Here is a 17,679-nt window from a genome sequence, read left to right on the forward strand (position 1 = left end):
AACTAAGTCTAATTACGTTTTTATATTTTATATGTACACATGCACAAAAAACTGGAGGTATCTGTATTTTAAGTTATCAGTAAATAAGCACTCGGAAGATTATGTATATTTTCATATACTTTTTTACACAATCCATATTTTCTGAAATTAACATTATTTTGATAATCAAAGATAAAGTCTGTTTTTGATTTAGTGACTGGTGTCTCACCATTATCTAACTCTTTAAATCTAACACAGAATGCATGTTACCCCAAATGGGGGAAATGAAAGCAACAACAAATAAAACTGCAATTTAGAAAATTCCTTTCAAACATTCTTCATAGAACACCTCCCCCATTAAGCCATTAAAATTATTAACCTCTTTCTGAATTACATAAATGTGAAGGATTCTGAAATAGGAACTTATCCCAGTTAAGGCATTACCTTACAGCATTTTAAAAGGAACAATCTCACCTTTGAACTTTTAAAAAAGATTTCAGCACTTAACATGCATATTTGCCAAAATATTAGACATATTACAGAATATGTCTAAGTATTTATCAATCAAGGCATCCTAAACCAGAAAACACAAACATATCACATCCAATAATTGAATATTTTATTTTCTCATTTTTAGAAAAGTAAAATAATAAGGTTTTTTTTTCATTTACAATATTTTCAAAGAACACCAACCACAAGAGTGTCTGTGTATCTACATATATTTAACCCTCAATATGTACCCCCTTGGTTTGGGTGAAAGCTGATCTTAATGAGGTTACAGATGATGGAAAGGATTTCACCGGAAATATCATTATTATAAAAATGCACTTTCCGTTGCATAAGCTTTCAATCCATTAGGAACTGGAAGGATGCAGAGATGGGTTGTTTAAAAGACAAAAAAAAAAAATCAACCTCACCAAATGAGGCAATGTCAGGGACACACTCATAAGAGTGATAAGGAAGTACCCAAGAAAGGGGTGCCTGGGTGGCTTAGTCAGTTAAGTGTCCACTTTGGCTCAGGTCATGACTTCTTGGTTCCTGTGTTCAAACCTTGTATCGGGCTCTGTGCTGACAGTTCAGAGCCTGTAGCCTGCTTCGGATTCTGTCTACCTCTACCTCTCCCCCACTCCCACTCTCTCTCTCAAAAAGGAATAAACATTAAAAAAACTAGAAATAATGTACCCAAGAATGTACAAGTGTTTTTCTTTGAGCTAGCACATTTTGCATAGTAATTATTCGACACATTTGCTTCTAAAGAACAAAACACTGTATGATTTTACTCACACAAAATTCTTTTTAAAAAAACTAATTTACGGTGATAGAAATCAAAAGTGATTGATTGTGTGGGGAGGAGGGATACTGACTTGAAAGTGTCACTAGAGAATTTGAGGGGTAATGGAAATGTTCTATATTTTGTTTGGGATGATGGTTAATAGGAGTGTGTAGATTCTCAAAACTCATTGAACTGAACCCAGAATCTATACATCTTATTACATGGTAATTAAACCTTATTAAAGAAAAGACCATCTTATCCTAGTACTGGGCATCGAGGACCTGAGGCAGAACTGGAAAAATGACCGAATGTTGAGGTTCCTTGAAAATTGGAGCTTTACAGAATGATTTATTTGGTTTAAAAATGAGTTCTTAGAATCCTATATACTATTATACTCTAATATAAATACAAAGATTTATTCCAAAGCAACTCTAAGATTATATACTTTTCTCATTTATTGATTCCCCTTGCTTACTTCCATTACTACAGATGATGGAGATGCATTATTCAAGATTTACCATATCATTAGTCAAAACAATGGGAAATTAAAAGCCAAGGCTCTGATTGTTATCTTCCAAATCATCTTTAGTCAGACATAATGACATAAATATACATTACTACTCCTTTTACCACCTGAGAAGAAACCACTCAAAGGTAAACAAAAAAATTTACAACCCAAAATATTGGACATTGGCACAGCACTAAACTTAGCACTTCCAGAATGAACTGCAAGGACAGCATTAGAATTCAAATAACTCAAAATGTTGATTTCTCAACCACTTTCCCGATTTCCCACACCTCCCCCAAAGAAATTAACTTTGAAGAGTTTATTTGATTAAGCAAAATTTGAAAGCAGGATTAAAAAGTGAAAAGGGTGGTGCAGAAATTAGCAGAGGTGGCACTACCTGAAAGCTCATCAGAAAGGGGAGTGAGAACAATATCAGGCAAGAAGGGTTTGGAAGTATGGATCAGAACAGGAGCACTTTTAGCACTGCGTATATAGGCCGATGGCAGAGCACATTCACCAATGGATCGGCTTCTCATGGCTTTAAAAAAGGAAAAGAAAGAAGTGGGGAAGGAAAAAAGAAGAGTGACTATAATGAAAGGCTTGTGTCACAGAAAAAGCAGCAACAGAGAAAACTAAAAGATACAAAGGAAGGAAATTTTAAATTAAAACATTTCAGCACGGCAAATACTGGCAAGCTGTAAGAAAAGAAATCAGAGAACACATGACATTTCAAATGTAAAGTTTTTGGTGTAAAGCAGGAAAATGTTTCTTTATTATTAGCAGTTACAATGATATAGCATTAAAAATCAGCAGACACTTTAAATTAGCACTATGTTCTCAAAACCAAGGGTTGGAAAGTTCATTTAGTGGAAACACTGAAAAGAGTCCAACATCATTAGTTCAAAGAAATTTTGGTACTACATTTGGGCATTTCTTAGAGCCATTCTGAGGCAATTCTGAGACATTCTTCTTAATGAAGCTGAATTCTAAAAACAAATAATTTCTAATTTCATACTCTTCCCTAACAAAGTTTTGAAGTCACTCATTTTTAGAACATTTTATAATCTAAAGGATCGAATCTCATGGTTACTGTTAAATCTTGGTAGGAGAAGAATGCTTACTCCAATCAGTATCTCCTATTTATATTAAAGTGTAACAGCATAATTTAAAATTTTTAAGTAGAAATATATACAGAAAACTGAATTTGTGATCTGGATGAAAAATCAAGTTACTGAGAAAAATAAACAAGTTTGTGGTAATTCAAAATCTTAAACATACAATGTAACTTTATAAAGTTCTTAAAGATAAACTTAAAAACTGGATTACTTTTCAAAAATTACATTTGTAGTTGTATTTGGTAGTCTCTTCTAAGGAGTCACCAGTTCATAAAATTAAAGACAGATTTTAGCAGACTTAAAAATAAATTAACAATCAAGTTTATACTTTCCAAACATGTTTTTAACTTAACTTTTAGTTTAGGGATTCTTGAACAAATGACGTTACATATACTGTTACGTATGAATAGAGGACTTAAAAGAAACAATACTGCATAATATCCAGTATAATAGTGATGGTAAAAAAAATGTGAGCATTAATATCATTTCAAAATCTTAGGTTTCCTGCTTACTGGAAACTCTTGGTTCCCTGACACCTAAATTCCTTAGTCTATCACACAAGGCCTATGTGACCTTATACTAACTATACTAACCACTGAAACTGCATCTCCTCTCTCTATTCTCGTATGTTGCTGCCACGGAGATTTTTATACTGTTCCCTGAAATGTTCATGCTCTTTCACAACAGCATGGCTTTGTGAGTTCATAATATCCTCGGTCTTCTCTTCCTCCTGACACTCCTTACTCAAAATGTCATCTCACCTGTGAAGCTTTTCAGACTCTCCCATGTGATTAACTTACAAGCAATATGGCAATGAACAAAATAATTAAAAATCCCTGCTTTTGCAAACCTTACAATCTATTTTTAGTGGATTATATGTTTTTTATGTCAGCCTCCCAACTTTTCAAACACACAACTATATCCTCTTATCTTTATAATCCTAGCGCTTGGCATATATGAGCTCGACAAAGCTTTACTGAATGAATACTCTATTTGGGGAGTCCAGCATAATTATGTAAAAAACAACAGTTTCAGTTGTGAACATATGGAGGAGAAAATCAAAGAAAGTATTCACAGAAAACTAAATATATGTCATAGCTTATAACTATACATTTTTCAAAAACTTTATTAATGTTGGCAAATAAAGATTCTTTAAGAGAAGCTTTTAGGGAAATTTATGTGCAGCAAAACATGGAGGATTGGATTATATTAATGGCAACAATCTGCCTTCGGTGTATGGTTTGTCAAGTAATATGTTAAAGATAACTGTATTTTGGGGTGCCTGGAAGGCTCAGTCTGTTGAGTGTCCAACTTCCCCTCCGGTCGTGATCTCACAGTTTGTGAATTCAAGCCCTGCGTCAGGCTCTCTGCTTTTAGTGTGGAACTTGCTTTAGATTTCTGTCCCCCTCTCTTCTGCACCTCCCCTGTTCTCTTTCTCTCAAAAATAAATAAACATTAAAAAAAAAAGTAACTATTTTAGAATTGAACTCACATACAAAATGTCAGAATCTCGTCTTATGTGTTTTCCTACTAGTTTCTTCTCCTTAAGAAAATGACACAGTTTTACAATCTAGTGTGAAACACAGCTATGCGGACTTCAAGATCATCATTCATTCAATCTTACTAGAGCAAAGACACAAACATATAGGCAAAATATGTAGTGGTTATTAACACAAAAGATTAAAATACCATCTACAATTATAGTCAGATGTGACTTTTAGAGATACTTATTTTAAAATTACATTGATTCTTTTAAAACTAATTTGATTCAATTTTCAATTCTAGAGAAGAATTACAAGTTTTCTTCTATTTTTTCCCCCTTGAGTTACAGAATTCCTTGGAGATTACAACTCCTCCTGTTCCTTCTTTCCTATCACCAACTTGAAGAGCCTGAGCATTTCCCTCGGAACTTTCTACAAACACAGTGGTTCAAGTATGTTATGATTCTGAATGAATTCTACACAAATGTACCCCTCTATTTTTCATTATACTATAGGTCTTTATACATACCTAAAATTTTGCCTAGTGCCTCACAACCGTGTAACCTGCACTATAGAAAGTTATTTACAATGAATTAGCTACTGGGATTTTGAGGGATTTACTAATCTAAAGCTTAAGTCAGAAATCTCTATTAAGCCACTGAAATTCCAACTGCCACATACATTCCTAAGCCACATGCATGAGTGATTTTAAATCTGTAATATGTGTTTTATGCAGATGAAAGGGCAGTATGAAAAATATAACATCAAAAAGTAAAAACAAATTTTCAAACATATAAGCTGTCAATTTTTGAAGGCTTCTTATCTTTACCCCTCTCAAAAAGGTGAATAAAAAAGAAAAATAGACACACTCCACATAAATTCATCTTGGATCATAAAATATACACATTATGTCAAAAACTGTGACCTTCACTAGAGAATTCCCATGCAGCATACAAAATTCATGAACAGCAAATGTAACACATCACTAAAAGCACACAAACACAAAACAAATAGGAGGAAGGCAAATCTGGCCTTTTCTCATTTCTAAAATGTAACACATATTTCTCCGTTTTTATAATTAAATAAAATTCACATCATACATACATGTCTGTCCACTGGCAGAAATACGTTTATAAGTGCCCAAACTTAGACGCAATATTATAATAAACATAAACCAAGAGGAAAATCTGAAAACAGAAACAGTGATATATTTGTTCCAACAGTCAAATACCAGCTCCTAAATCATAACTATAAACACATTATTACTTCTCACGAATGTATTCTAAAGTAAGTCCTAAATTCACTGCATCCTTTAATGTGTTGGCATAAGCAAAACCTTAGATAGGAGTAGTGATGAGGGACTTACTAAAATGTATACACTCTCCCAGAAATTTAATTTTTAACTGTGTACATTCACTATGAACATAAAAAAATTTTTTTAAGAAAATATATATCCAAACACTATCCTAAATTAATCTGCTGCCCTTTTCAGTATTCTCCAACTTTACGCAGGCACCTTTCTTGACAAAATTCTTAATGCTTTAACTTTTTATTTGATAGGTTTGTCAATGAACAGGCCAGATAAGGTTGTTCTGACATAGGTACCAGAAAGTATTCATAGTCAGGCATGAACTTAAGAGGAGTATTTTACTCATTATATGCTCTTTAAAGATTAGAAATATGCTAACATGTTAATAATTATCTCATTGATGCTTCTTAAAAATTTTTTTACATTTTAAATTTTACATTCCACACTAAGCATAAATTACTACTATAATCAGAAAAATTATATAAGGAACTTTGAAAAAATACAAGCTTTAACTAAAACAGTAAAATTATAAACTTAAAAGAACAATTCTGTCCTAAACAATACACAAATATTTTCATTAAATGTGACATTAACATAAAATGAAAACAGACATTTCAGGTGTAACCAATATCTTCCTAAGAATCTCAAAGTGATTCTATACCAAACTTTAAATATTCTATCAATTTTAATTCATCAATATCCTTTTTCCTTGTATCATTTTTTGTTCTTCTTGCTTGACACAGACAATTAATATAATTCTATACTTATTTTATAGGCAGAAAACAATTGTGAAATATAATTCTTTTGAAGGATTTAAAATTAACCATGATTTTTAATTATTTTAACTTTCTTTAAAATTAATAGTGTTTTTCACTGATTACCATCAAATATAGATACATTTCCACAAAAAATGCTCCTGCCATAAAAATCATGAATTGTAAAGCCTAAGGTAACTTCAAGCTATTTTGTTTCAGGCGTATAAGGTATTATCATTCCCATTACACAGATGAAGTAAATAAAGCCTAGAAAGTTCAGTAAATTGTTTAAGATTATCTAGCTATTCAGTGATGAAGGAGAGTGAAAAAAGAGATTAGGACAAAGCCTGCTAGCCTGCTTATTTTTCATTTCGGCACTCTTTCTATTACAATTCAGACCAAGTTATAAGTCTCTGAGAGCAAAAGGAGTAAGATGGTAGCTAGGTCCAGAATATACTGAGTGATCCTACATCCATGGGAAATTCTTCCCATCATTGCTCCTTTGCTGCTATTTCCAAGATTACAAACATTCTTCCATGTCTGTTAAGAGCAGCAAGGAACTTAGCAATAGACTCCACCTTGGTCTCAGGTATCTGCAATTAGAGAGCATAAATTCCTAGTTGAAAGTTTTTTTAAGCCAGTCTAATTATATAATTGTAGGTCTAAAAGGCTACACTGAAAATTAGCTACCCTAGTTTTCCATGTTTGTGAGTATCTTCGCTTACAAGAAAGTATACCAGTTAATGCATTAGTTCTGTAAAGTGAATCACAGTTTTACTTCTTCAATTCTGCAAAATAACAGTTTAAGATTATAGATACCTACAGTAAAATAAACTACATAAAAATGATGATGCAAAATAGATCTTAACAGCATAAAGGGATAACACAGCCTGTCATCAGACTCTAAGTAGTACTGAAAAAAAGGTTTTGCTACAGAAGTTTTTTCTTTAACAACAAAAGTTAACTGGTAAGAAAACTACATATTTACATACATTGTTACTAAGGACTATAAACATATCGCCATATACAAGTCTCATTATTTTAAAGAGTACATACCAACAGTTTTTTGCCGTACTATACTCCTTGCCTTTTCAGTTCCTGGGGACCCAGTAGTTGTTGCACTTCTCTGTCTCATTGGGGCTTGGCCAGGCTGATCACGACTCCATCCTCTAGAAAATGACTTGTCAACTGAAACTTTCTGAAATTCATGTCCAACTCCTAGAAATGTAGATTTTCAATCTAAGTATACTGTCACCTGATCAATAATCTCTTCAAATTATGTGGGCTACCTTGTCTCAGATCTCAGGTTTACTCACATTGTATTATAAAGTATCAAGTTAAATGCTTGTGTGCTGTTAAGGCTTTTTTGAACCTCATCTTACTTCACATTCCAAAACTGATACAGAATTCTACAAATACACCATCAAAAATAAACTATTATTAAATCCTCTGCCATCCACTTGGCTCCATTAAAAAAGAAACATTTGGGGGCGCCTGGGTGGCGCAGTCGGTTAAGCGTCCGACTTCAGCCAGGTCACGATCTCGCGGTCCGTGAGTTCGAGCCCCGCGTCGGGCTCTGGGCTGATGGCTCGGAGCCTGGAGCCTGTTTCCGATTCTGTGTCCCCCTCTCTCTCTCTGCCCCTCCCCCGTTCATGCTCTGTCTCTCTCTGTCCCAAAAATAAATAAACGTTGAACAAAAAAATTAAAAAAAAAAAAAAAAGAAACATTTGGAGAAGCAAAAAAGGTTAAGAGATGAGCTAACCAAAAGCCATCCTGTGGTCGAAGTTAATAAATCTCTTATCTGCCAATAATAGTCCCTTGGGAAATAAATAGCCCAAGAAAAAGTAGTTTGGTCACGTAATTAACTACCATGGGCTACTGTTAAATATGAAATGTGACTCAGATATCATCTCTAGCTACCAACTAATTATTAAGAACGAAAAATACTAATACATCAAGGATTATAAAAACACGTATTAACAATATAATCACTATGTCCTGTCCCCCTCCCCCTTTGTAATACTCACTAGATACATAATCTACATCTAGGGAATGTTTGCTTTCAGTTAAAACTAAGAAAATGCTTTCAAAACAATTTTCCAAATAATTCTTTTTAAATAGAGTAATATGAAATCACCTAAATTCTAACAAAAAAAAATCCCATATAATAAAAAGGAAGAGTATTTTGGTTAATTATCAAAAATAAAATATTTAAGATTCTAAATTGTTTAAATTTTAGCTAGACATGTACAGAACACTTTATTTCTCATCAAAATTAGTAATTATTTTAAGTTTCTTCAAGAAAAATTACAAGGCACTTACATGTTTTATTGTTGAAAAGTTTTAAACTTCTGGGTAAATGCAAGAGGGAATAGTTCAGAGAAAACATGACTTTTTTATCCTCACCCATCTCCCTGGCTTCACCCATCTTCCCAAACCAAATTATTTAAGCAAATTTACGTGGAACATCTCTGTGGACAACTCTTACCTTTCCCTTTGTGCTTTTTTTGCTTCTGTTCACTCAGCTTATCCAATGGTAAATCACTGAGATCCAAACTATATAAATTTCTAGCTAAAACTTTAGTTAGTGTTTCCATAGTCAGTGACCACTCAGTGGCTAACTCCTCCCAATAGGTCAATGATGATAATACTGAGAGTAAGTCATCCCATAGTTCTCGAGAGATGTACACATTTAGATTTGCTTTGATCCAGGCAACGATAAGAGTCTATAAAGACAAATAATAACCATGAAATATGTTCAAGTTCAGATATTCAATCATAAAAATATTACCCAAAACAAGCAGAATTTTAAACTACATAATACCCTTGATGCTTTCTTGGTACATAATACTTGTAAAAGTAATCCATGCAACCATTAGCATCTACTATTAATTTCTTTTCAACAATGGCCAACTCCCAACATTCTAAGCAATGTGGGCAAGTTATCAAAACTGAAAAGAAATATCCCTAAAGTTGTAACTATCCTTCATGCTGTATTGCATTAATGTTAAATAAAATAAATGCTGCTTAAAAAGAGTCTCCACACTACTAAGTGTTGAAATTATTGACTAGTTAATGGTTACTGAGCTAAATTAACCAAAACCTACAGTCTCAAATTGAAGATGAAAATCAGTATATAACTTGAATATTCCAAAAAAATAAGTTATTAGAGATATACTTAATGAAATTTCCTGAAAAATTTTATGTAAACTGAAGAATTAAATTAAGTTTAATTCTGAAGACACCAGAAGAATTAAAGGTGTTCTATAATAAATCCAGTCATAGAATAAAAAATTTATTAAAGGGCAGAAATTTCTGATCAGCCATTACTCCTAAGATTATATGGGATTTCTACTAAAGATAGAACCTCCTATTGAAACAAGTCATAAAGATTTTTTGAAAGCTTCACTCTATATTTTATACTAAAAATTTCACGTTTATACTTTAAATATAAGCTGAAAATGAGCAGACCTTATAGTATAGAAAATAACCAGTGATTCTCCATTCTAAATTTAAACATCCACACTACAATAAAGTTATTCCACATAGCAAGCTAAAATTGCCTTCCTATAGCTCTCAAAATTAGTTTAGTTCTAACAATTGAGAAATCTTTTTAAAAAGGGCTAATGAAGGGGATGCCTGAGTGACTAGTAGGTTAAAGCATCCAACTTTCAGCTCAGGTCATGATCTCATGGTTCGTGGATTCATGAGTTCTGGCCCCACATCGGGCTCTCTGCTGTCAGCGCAGAACCTGCTTCATATCCTCCATCTCCCTCTCTTTCTGCCCCTCCCCCACTCGCTCTATCCCACTCTCTCACAAAAATAAACAAACACTAAAAAAGGGTGAGGGGTAATGAAGTTAAGAAGAGTTTAGATAATAAATATAACTGGTTTCAAAAGATTATTCACTACCAGCATAAAATTTTAGGCAAATGAGCACATTTAAAAATAGTAATAATTTGAAAGACTATACTTATGGACAAGAATTAGATCTGAGATAGTTTTTATCTATGATATTAAGAACCATTTTATCCATGTATTTATAGTTAATGTGTCATCTTAAGAATATATTATTTTGCTATTTTCCAAAGAATCCATGATACATTTAAAGTCAGTACTCTATCCTCAGGTTGGAAAACACAGTATGTAATTCTTATTTAATCAAACTACCACAGATACTTAAGATAAAGACTTGAATAAAGTCTTATAGGAGCAGCACAATAAGAAAGAATTTTTATTATCAACTACTTTTTCACTACTACAGAACAACATAAAACAAAGTTTTGCTTTTCTAACAATGTCAGAGATTTGGAAACTCATAAAGCAAACAATCAGGCCATTACTCATGAAGCTCTGGCAGCTTTTTGCAAGCATGTAAATAAATATGCCACACGAGAGAAAGTTCAGTATCATCAGCCTGTTTCAATGCTTTTTCACAGACTTGGTATTTCCTTCACTCTGATACTAGGTTGTGAGTGTCTATGTATGGCAAATAGCCTATTTAGATAAGCACTTTTAATTTAGTTCTACAAAAGACCCTTTAATGTGAAATGATCTTTAAGTTAAAGCTTTTTTTCCCAAAGAACAAGTACAGGGCTCAATGAATCTTATAAAAATACATATCTGTCCATCTATTTATCTATTTATTTATTTATTTTTATTGCCTGGAAAAGTGGTCCTGCAAGTCGACCTGCCAAGGTCATATTTTTTTTCCCCTGGAACTGTAGAAAAGCTTGTGATGGCATCTTCAGTACAGACTCCGTGACTCTGAGCAACACAAGCAGCATCTGTTCCCTTAAAGTAAAAAAATTAATTAATGTTTCCTTCTTGAATATGTTTGTTTTTGGTTAACGAATAACTTTAAAACTAATATTTATTATAAAATGTATTATCTTTCCATAACTCAAATATCAAATATCTTTCAAATTTTTAGAATTCTTTAAATGTTAAAATTAAAAATTCCATTTTATAAACTATACCAGCCATTTTAAAACCATTTTTCATTCATAAAACCCTCCCATCAAATAAAAATGTATGCAAAGCTGATGAATTGGAGGTGAGAATGTGGAGACTGCTCCCATCCCCCAACCCCTGAAAATGAAGTAATGACTGACTTTAGGGAGCTGTCTGAAGAACACTCTAGCTATACAATTTGGTTCTACCTTGATGCCTATTCATCTACTTCATCTTTATAATATGGAGAACAAGTACACATCTAGACGTGTACCAGGAGCAATGTCTAACTACAAGACATTTTAGGATCAATAGATCATAGCGATCCTGACAAGTAATCAAGGACCATCCTTTTTAATTTGGCCATTTTTTAACCCTTTGTTCTCCTTGTGTACTCCAAGTCAAGCCTATCCTAATATTTTCTCTACCTTGCCTCTTTCTCCTAGATGCTTATTATTAAGACCATAAAACTACCTTATTTGCACCTGATAATTTGGAAACTGATTCAACCACATGTGAAATGGGTATTTCAGTTTGGGTATACAGCCAGGCTAACAGTCCAATTCCCTATCACAACCTCTTTGGTTTGTTTCAATCCCATTCCAGGCATAGCAATATGTGGGACAGTCCATTTGAGAAATGTGGCAGAGGCAGCAAGAGATCACAGATCTAGATTCGTAATTTTGGGGGGAAGGGAGGGCAGATTAAGATAGAAAAGTATCACTCAGTGAAAAATATCCTACATTTATTAACAAATAAATATATGCATTCATTCATAAGATAGAAATCAAAGTTGCCACATTTGTAATCTTAGGCTTCTAGCTTAGCTGTATGAAATGAAAAGCTATTTGAAATCAACTACATATGCAATAAAGTATACATTTTCCAAATAAATCTTACATGATGTGTGGTCAAATCAACACTCACTCATCTATAACCTTTTACTTTGTGATATAATAGTAATGATTTTAATTCATAAAATCTTGTAAATTCAATGTAAATATGTGAGTAATCTCTCATAATACTATCACTTCTAGGGAACTTATAAAAAAATTTTTTTAATTCTAAAATCGTGTTCCATATAGCAGTTCTCTCACTTTAACCTGGCTCAACAGCACTGATATAAAGTACATTAAAAAAAAAAAAAAAAAAAAAAAAAGGAAAGGGGGCAGGAGACTAACAAAAGAATGGTTCAAAATAGTACAGTTACTGATTAATCATAACCTAGGCTCAGATGTCATAAGGACCGCAATTCAAATCTCAGCTATGTGAACAAAATTGTGTGCCTAAGAATCACCATGTAAAACAGAGAGATTATCTACCTCAGAGTTGCTACAAGCATTAAGAAAATGCATGTATAGTGCTTAAAGATACCTGGCATAGGAAAGTGTTCCAATTAAGTTAATAACAAACTACTTCCAGATGTAACTATATCAACGTTGCTAATAAAGAATTTTTTCAAAATAAAGTCATTTTTCCACATGCAGCAAAACATATATTAAGCATACTCTTTCACTAAGTACTCCCACTTTTTAAGAATAAGTCAAAGGAGAAAAATGATGTATGTATAAGGATGATCACTGTCTTATCTCCCCCCAAAAACAAAATGAAATAACTACATATCCATCAAAAGATGACTGGTTAAGAAAATTATGGTACATGCAAACAGCATAATACTATATTATGACTATGTATATGGTTTGGTGAACCAAATATTCATCAAAGGGCAAAACAATGACTACCTCTTGAGAGTGAGCTTTGGGGAAACTTTAATTTTCTTTTTACAACTTTTCTTCATTTGATTTTTACAATGAAGATGTATCATTTTTGCAAAAACTGAAGAGCTGCTCTTTTCCCCAAAAGGCCTATTTTTCCATTCAATTAAACAAATATTTATAGAGTACAAGTAATACATAAAATTCTATGCTCACAAACATAGGAAATATAAAAACAAAGACAACCAAGATATACTTTTTAGGGCCTCTCAATTCAGAGATAAACAGACAATTTATACAAGTAATTTAGGAATTAAGACAATTTTGACAAGAACTGTAACAGGTATAAACACAGAATGAAAAGAAGTGAAGTGAGGGGAAAGAATGTAAGTAAGGATATGTGGAAAAAGGAAGGTGAAATCTAAGGACAGTTATTACAACAGAAAAACATGGCAAGAATTAGGTATTCTTAAAAAAGGTTCAAGAATGTGTGCAGGAGAAGAGCAATTTGGTAAAGCTGGGAACCAGATTCCATTCTGCAGGGTGGAGTTTAGGCTTAAAAGAGAGACAGAAAAGTAGGCAGGGATCTCACTGTACATGGCCTTGAATGCCAGGTTGAGGAATAAAGCATTCTTACATTTAATCATTTCCGTATACTTTTATTCACACATGCATAATTTCATTTATTCATGAATGTATTCATTCGGGAGAGTGGGGTGGGGGTGTCCACTTTAAAATATAATCCAAGAAGGTTGATCAAAAATGTCTGAGATAAAGTGGAGACTATTGTCATCCTAATTATTACATTAAATATTTCTCCATTCATTAATAGAAGCCTCTACAATACTGTGACAAGCTCTGCTCACAGACACTATCCCTCTAAAAATTATTATATTCATATACACAATCAAAAAAAAATAAAGGATAAATATTTTTTACCAAGTTTTTTTGTCCATTGATACTTGCACAACCATGAACCGATAAATGTTAAGAATGCGTTTACACATATCTGTGTGCTCATCCAGAAGGTTTTTAATTTCATTTGCAGGTTCAAGAAGAAATATGTTTGATGAGTTTATAATAAACACCTAAGACAAAAGAAATAATTAGCTATTCATTATAAAATTAATAGCAAATTTCATATTCAGAGAAAAAAATAACTTTAGATGCTGATCACTGGGTGATCTAGACTATAGGTTAATTCTAACCCTATTTCTACCCCAGCTTGACATTTGAAACTTAAACTCATTAAACAATTGTTTTTATGTTTATCTAGACAAATAAAAAATCACTATTAGGCACCCAAGAAAAATAAACCAAGTGAAAAACAGCATTTTTAAAAACTGAGAGCTTTAATATAATAACTCTACTGCTGTCATAAAATGAACCAATAAAAGAAAAACTGTTTAGAATAAAAGATGATACCTAAATCAAGAACAATTTTCAAAATACCATCTATCCTTTCTTTTCATGTTTACAGGCTAAGTGTGTTTATCTGCTTTGGTAATAACAAACTGTATGAATAGATCATATACTATAGTACTACTAATGAGGATCCATTAATATACATCTTTAATTTATTGTAAAGAAATAAAAAGTTTGTTATAATCAAATCATTTATTGTATTTGTTATCGAAGACAAAGTTATTATAATGTTGACAGGTGTGTACAAAGGCTCTTGAGGACACTTTGGAAGCACAGAATATTATATCTATTGTGAACCTTGGACATTTAGATTTTCTATACCCATAATTCTGATTTAAATCTCCTGGATGAACTACATAATAAAACATAGTTGTGAGAAAAGAATATTAAGCTAACTTTAAAATAGTGAAGATGGGGCACCTGAGTGGCTCAGTCGGTTAAGCGGCCAACTCTGGCTCAGGTCATGATCTCACGGTTTATGAGTTTGAGCCCCACATCAGGCTCTGCACTGATAACTCAGAGCCTACAGCCTGCTTCGGATTCTGTGTCTCCCTCTCTCCTCCTCTGCTCACGCTCTGTCTCTGTCTCTCAAAAAAATGAATAAATGAATAAATTTTTTAATAAATTAAAAAAAATAGTGAATAGATGACTCTGTAAGTCTACCAACGCTGACCAAGTAGGCACAAATAAAAATTAGACATAAGATAAGGACATAACAATATATCCAGTAGAGAATTTTAACATGATAGTTTCAATGGATAACTTTATTTGAATAAAACTGAAAAAATTTTAAATGTATTTATTTTGTAGACAAACATAAATTGCTAAAACTAACTCAAGAAAAAATAAAAAAGATGCATACATCAATAATCATGAAAAGACCTGGTTATCAAAGCCTCCTTGATTCATCCCTGAACACCAGGCCTAGACACCTTTACTGGCAAAGTTTTGCCTAGCATGGAAGATGATTCCTATTTTAAACAAACTGTTTCAGAGACAAAAAAAGGAGAACTACCCAATTAATTTTTATAAAACCCTAATCCTGCTCTCCAAAATAGACATGAACTATATAAGAAAAGGAAGTAAGAGGGGCGCCTAGGTGGCGCAGTCGGTTAAGCGTCCGACTTCAGCCAGGTCACGATCTCGCGGTCCGTGGGTTTGAGCCCCGCGTCGGGCTCTGGGCTGATGGCTCAGAGCCTGGAGCCTGTTTCCGATTCTGTGTCTCCCTCTCTCTCTGCCCCTCCCCCGTTCATGCTCTGTCTCTCTCTGTCCCAAAAATAAATAAACGTTGAAAAAAAAAAAAAAAAGGAAGTAAGAGACTAATATCACTTGTGCCCAAATAGACAAAAGTACTGAGAAGATAGTGGCAATTCAAATTGATCAAAGTATCATACATATTTTATGACCAAGTAGTATTTACCCCAGAGATTTAAGAATACCTTGACATTAGAAAAGTCTATTAACAAAGAATACCCTATAAACAGACTAAAATGGAAAAAAGGATGATCATCACAATGTACGCAAAAAAACCATCTAGCACTTACTATTTAAAAAAAAAAAAAACAGCAAACGAAGAAAAAAGGTAAAATTCCTTAATCTGAAAAAGAGCACATATCAAGAACTATAACAAATGATATAACAGCAATTAAACCTAAGAAGTACTGGCAAAAGCCAAGAATAAGACCAAAGTACTCGCTATCACCTCATTACCCCTGGAGGACCCAGTAAGTGCAAAAGGAAAGCTGGAAGGGGGCAGGGAGAGGATACAAAGGAATATAAATATGAATGTATTGTAAAAGGAAAGATAAAACAACTATGAGCAATTTGGGAGAAAAGCAGTCCAGACAAAAGAAAAAGCAAGTTTAAAGGACCTGAGGTGAAAGCCTACCTCGCATATTTAAGGAACAGCAAGGACTATAGACATAGAGTGGAGTGAAGAAGTGGGGAAGCAACTGGGTAATGATGTTGAGAAACAGAACCAGAGCATGTGGAGAACTTCTTACACTCACAGTGGTAAAAGAATGTTTTTCTTCTTACACTTTGCAGACCAATCCTATTGTAAAATACAATATAAACGAACTAACAGGAAAAAGGAAATGAAAAAACACATATAAAAATATAAACACAAACTTCATCAAAATCAAGAGATATATTAAATGACTTAAGTTTCTAAATTCTTACTCTCAATTTTTTAATTATCTTATAGTCTATGGGCCACATTCTGAGGAGCCTTGATGTAAAGCCTTATAGACCATTAGAAATACTTTTGCTTTTATGCTTAGTGATAATGCAAAACCAGTGGACAGGTTTGAGTAGAAAAACGACATGATCTGACTTAACAGCATCCCTCTGGCGACTGTGTTGAGAACATACTGGCGTGATGGGTGGGCAAGAGCAAAAGCAAGGATACTGATTAGGAGTTTACTGCAATAACTCAGATGAAAAATTATGGAGGCTTGGACACAAGAGGTAGCGTGAGTGTTGAACAGCTAATAGATAGGAGTATTCTGCATACATTCTGAAGATGGCCAGGATTTGGTATCAAATTAGATGTAGGATATAAAAGGAGACAAGGTGGCTTGAACAACTGAAAAACGTGCTATAAATGAAACAAAGAAAACTGCAGCAACAGCATGTTTGCTGAGCAAGGTGAGAAGCCAAATTTTAGATGCATCAAGTTTGAGATGTCTATTAGATATCTAAGTGAAGATGCTACCTTGGCATTTGAATATTTGAGTTCAAGGCTCTTAGAGTTCAGACAAGAGGTCTCAGACTAGAAACAAAATTGTAGAAGTTGCAGTAAATAGCATTTAAAGCCAGAAGAATGGATGAGGTCAAACAGGAGAATAGAAAGATCCAAGACCTGATTCTTGGGCACTTCAACATGAATAGTCAGGGAGATATGAAAAAATCAGTAAAGGGGCACCTGGGTGGCTTGGTCGGTTAAGCGTCTGACTTCAGCTCAGGTCATGATCTCACAGTTCATGAGTTTGAGCCACACAGCTCTTTGCTTACAGCTCAGAGCCTGGAGCCTGCTTCGGATTCTGTGTCTCCCTCTCTCTTGCTCTCTCTGCCCCTACCCAGCTCATGCTCTGCACTCTCTCTCTCTAAAATAAATAAACATTAAAAAAATTTTTTTTAAAAACCAGTAAAAAATTCTGAGAAG

The 17,679-nt window shown here is 33.4% G+C and overlaps 1 protein-coding gene across 11 annotated transcripts in view; it reads right to left on the reverse strand.

Moving 5' to 3' along the window:
* RALGAPA1 (Ral GTPase activating protein catalytic subunit alpha 1) overlaps positions 1-17,679 on the reverse strand; it is a 277,975-nt gene that overhangs the window by 168,992 nt on the left and 91,304 nt on the right. For 8 of the 11 annotated variants that reach the window (XM_043556001.1, XM_043556002.1, XM_043556000.1 and 5 more), the window contains exons 13-17: positions 14,028-14,176; positions 11,085-11,214; positions 8,909-9,146; positions 7,477-7,638; positions 2,158-2,298 (exon numbers count right to left, since the gene is read on the reverse strand). In XM_043556001.1, the coding sequence (XP_043411936.1) occupies positions 2,158-2,298; positions 7,477-7,638; positions 8,909-9,146; positions 11,085-11,214; positions 14,028-14,176 (820 nt within the window). The remainder of the gene's footprint in view (positions 1-2,157; positions 2,299-7,476; positions 7,639-8,908; positions 9,147-11,084; positions 11,215-14,027; positions 14,177-17,679) is intronic. The other 3 variants (XM_043556003.1, XM_043556008.1, XM_043556009.1) reach the window with 1 other exon arrangement.

Source organism: Prionailurus bengalensis, chromosome B3 (assembly GCF_016509475.1).
Source record: "Prionailurus bengalensis isolate Pbe53 chromosome B3, Fcat_Pben_1.1_paternal_pri, whole genome shotgun sequence".
NCBI lineage: Eukaryota > Metazoa > Chordata > Mammalia > Carnivora > Felidae > Prionailurus > Prionailurus bengalensis.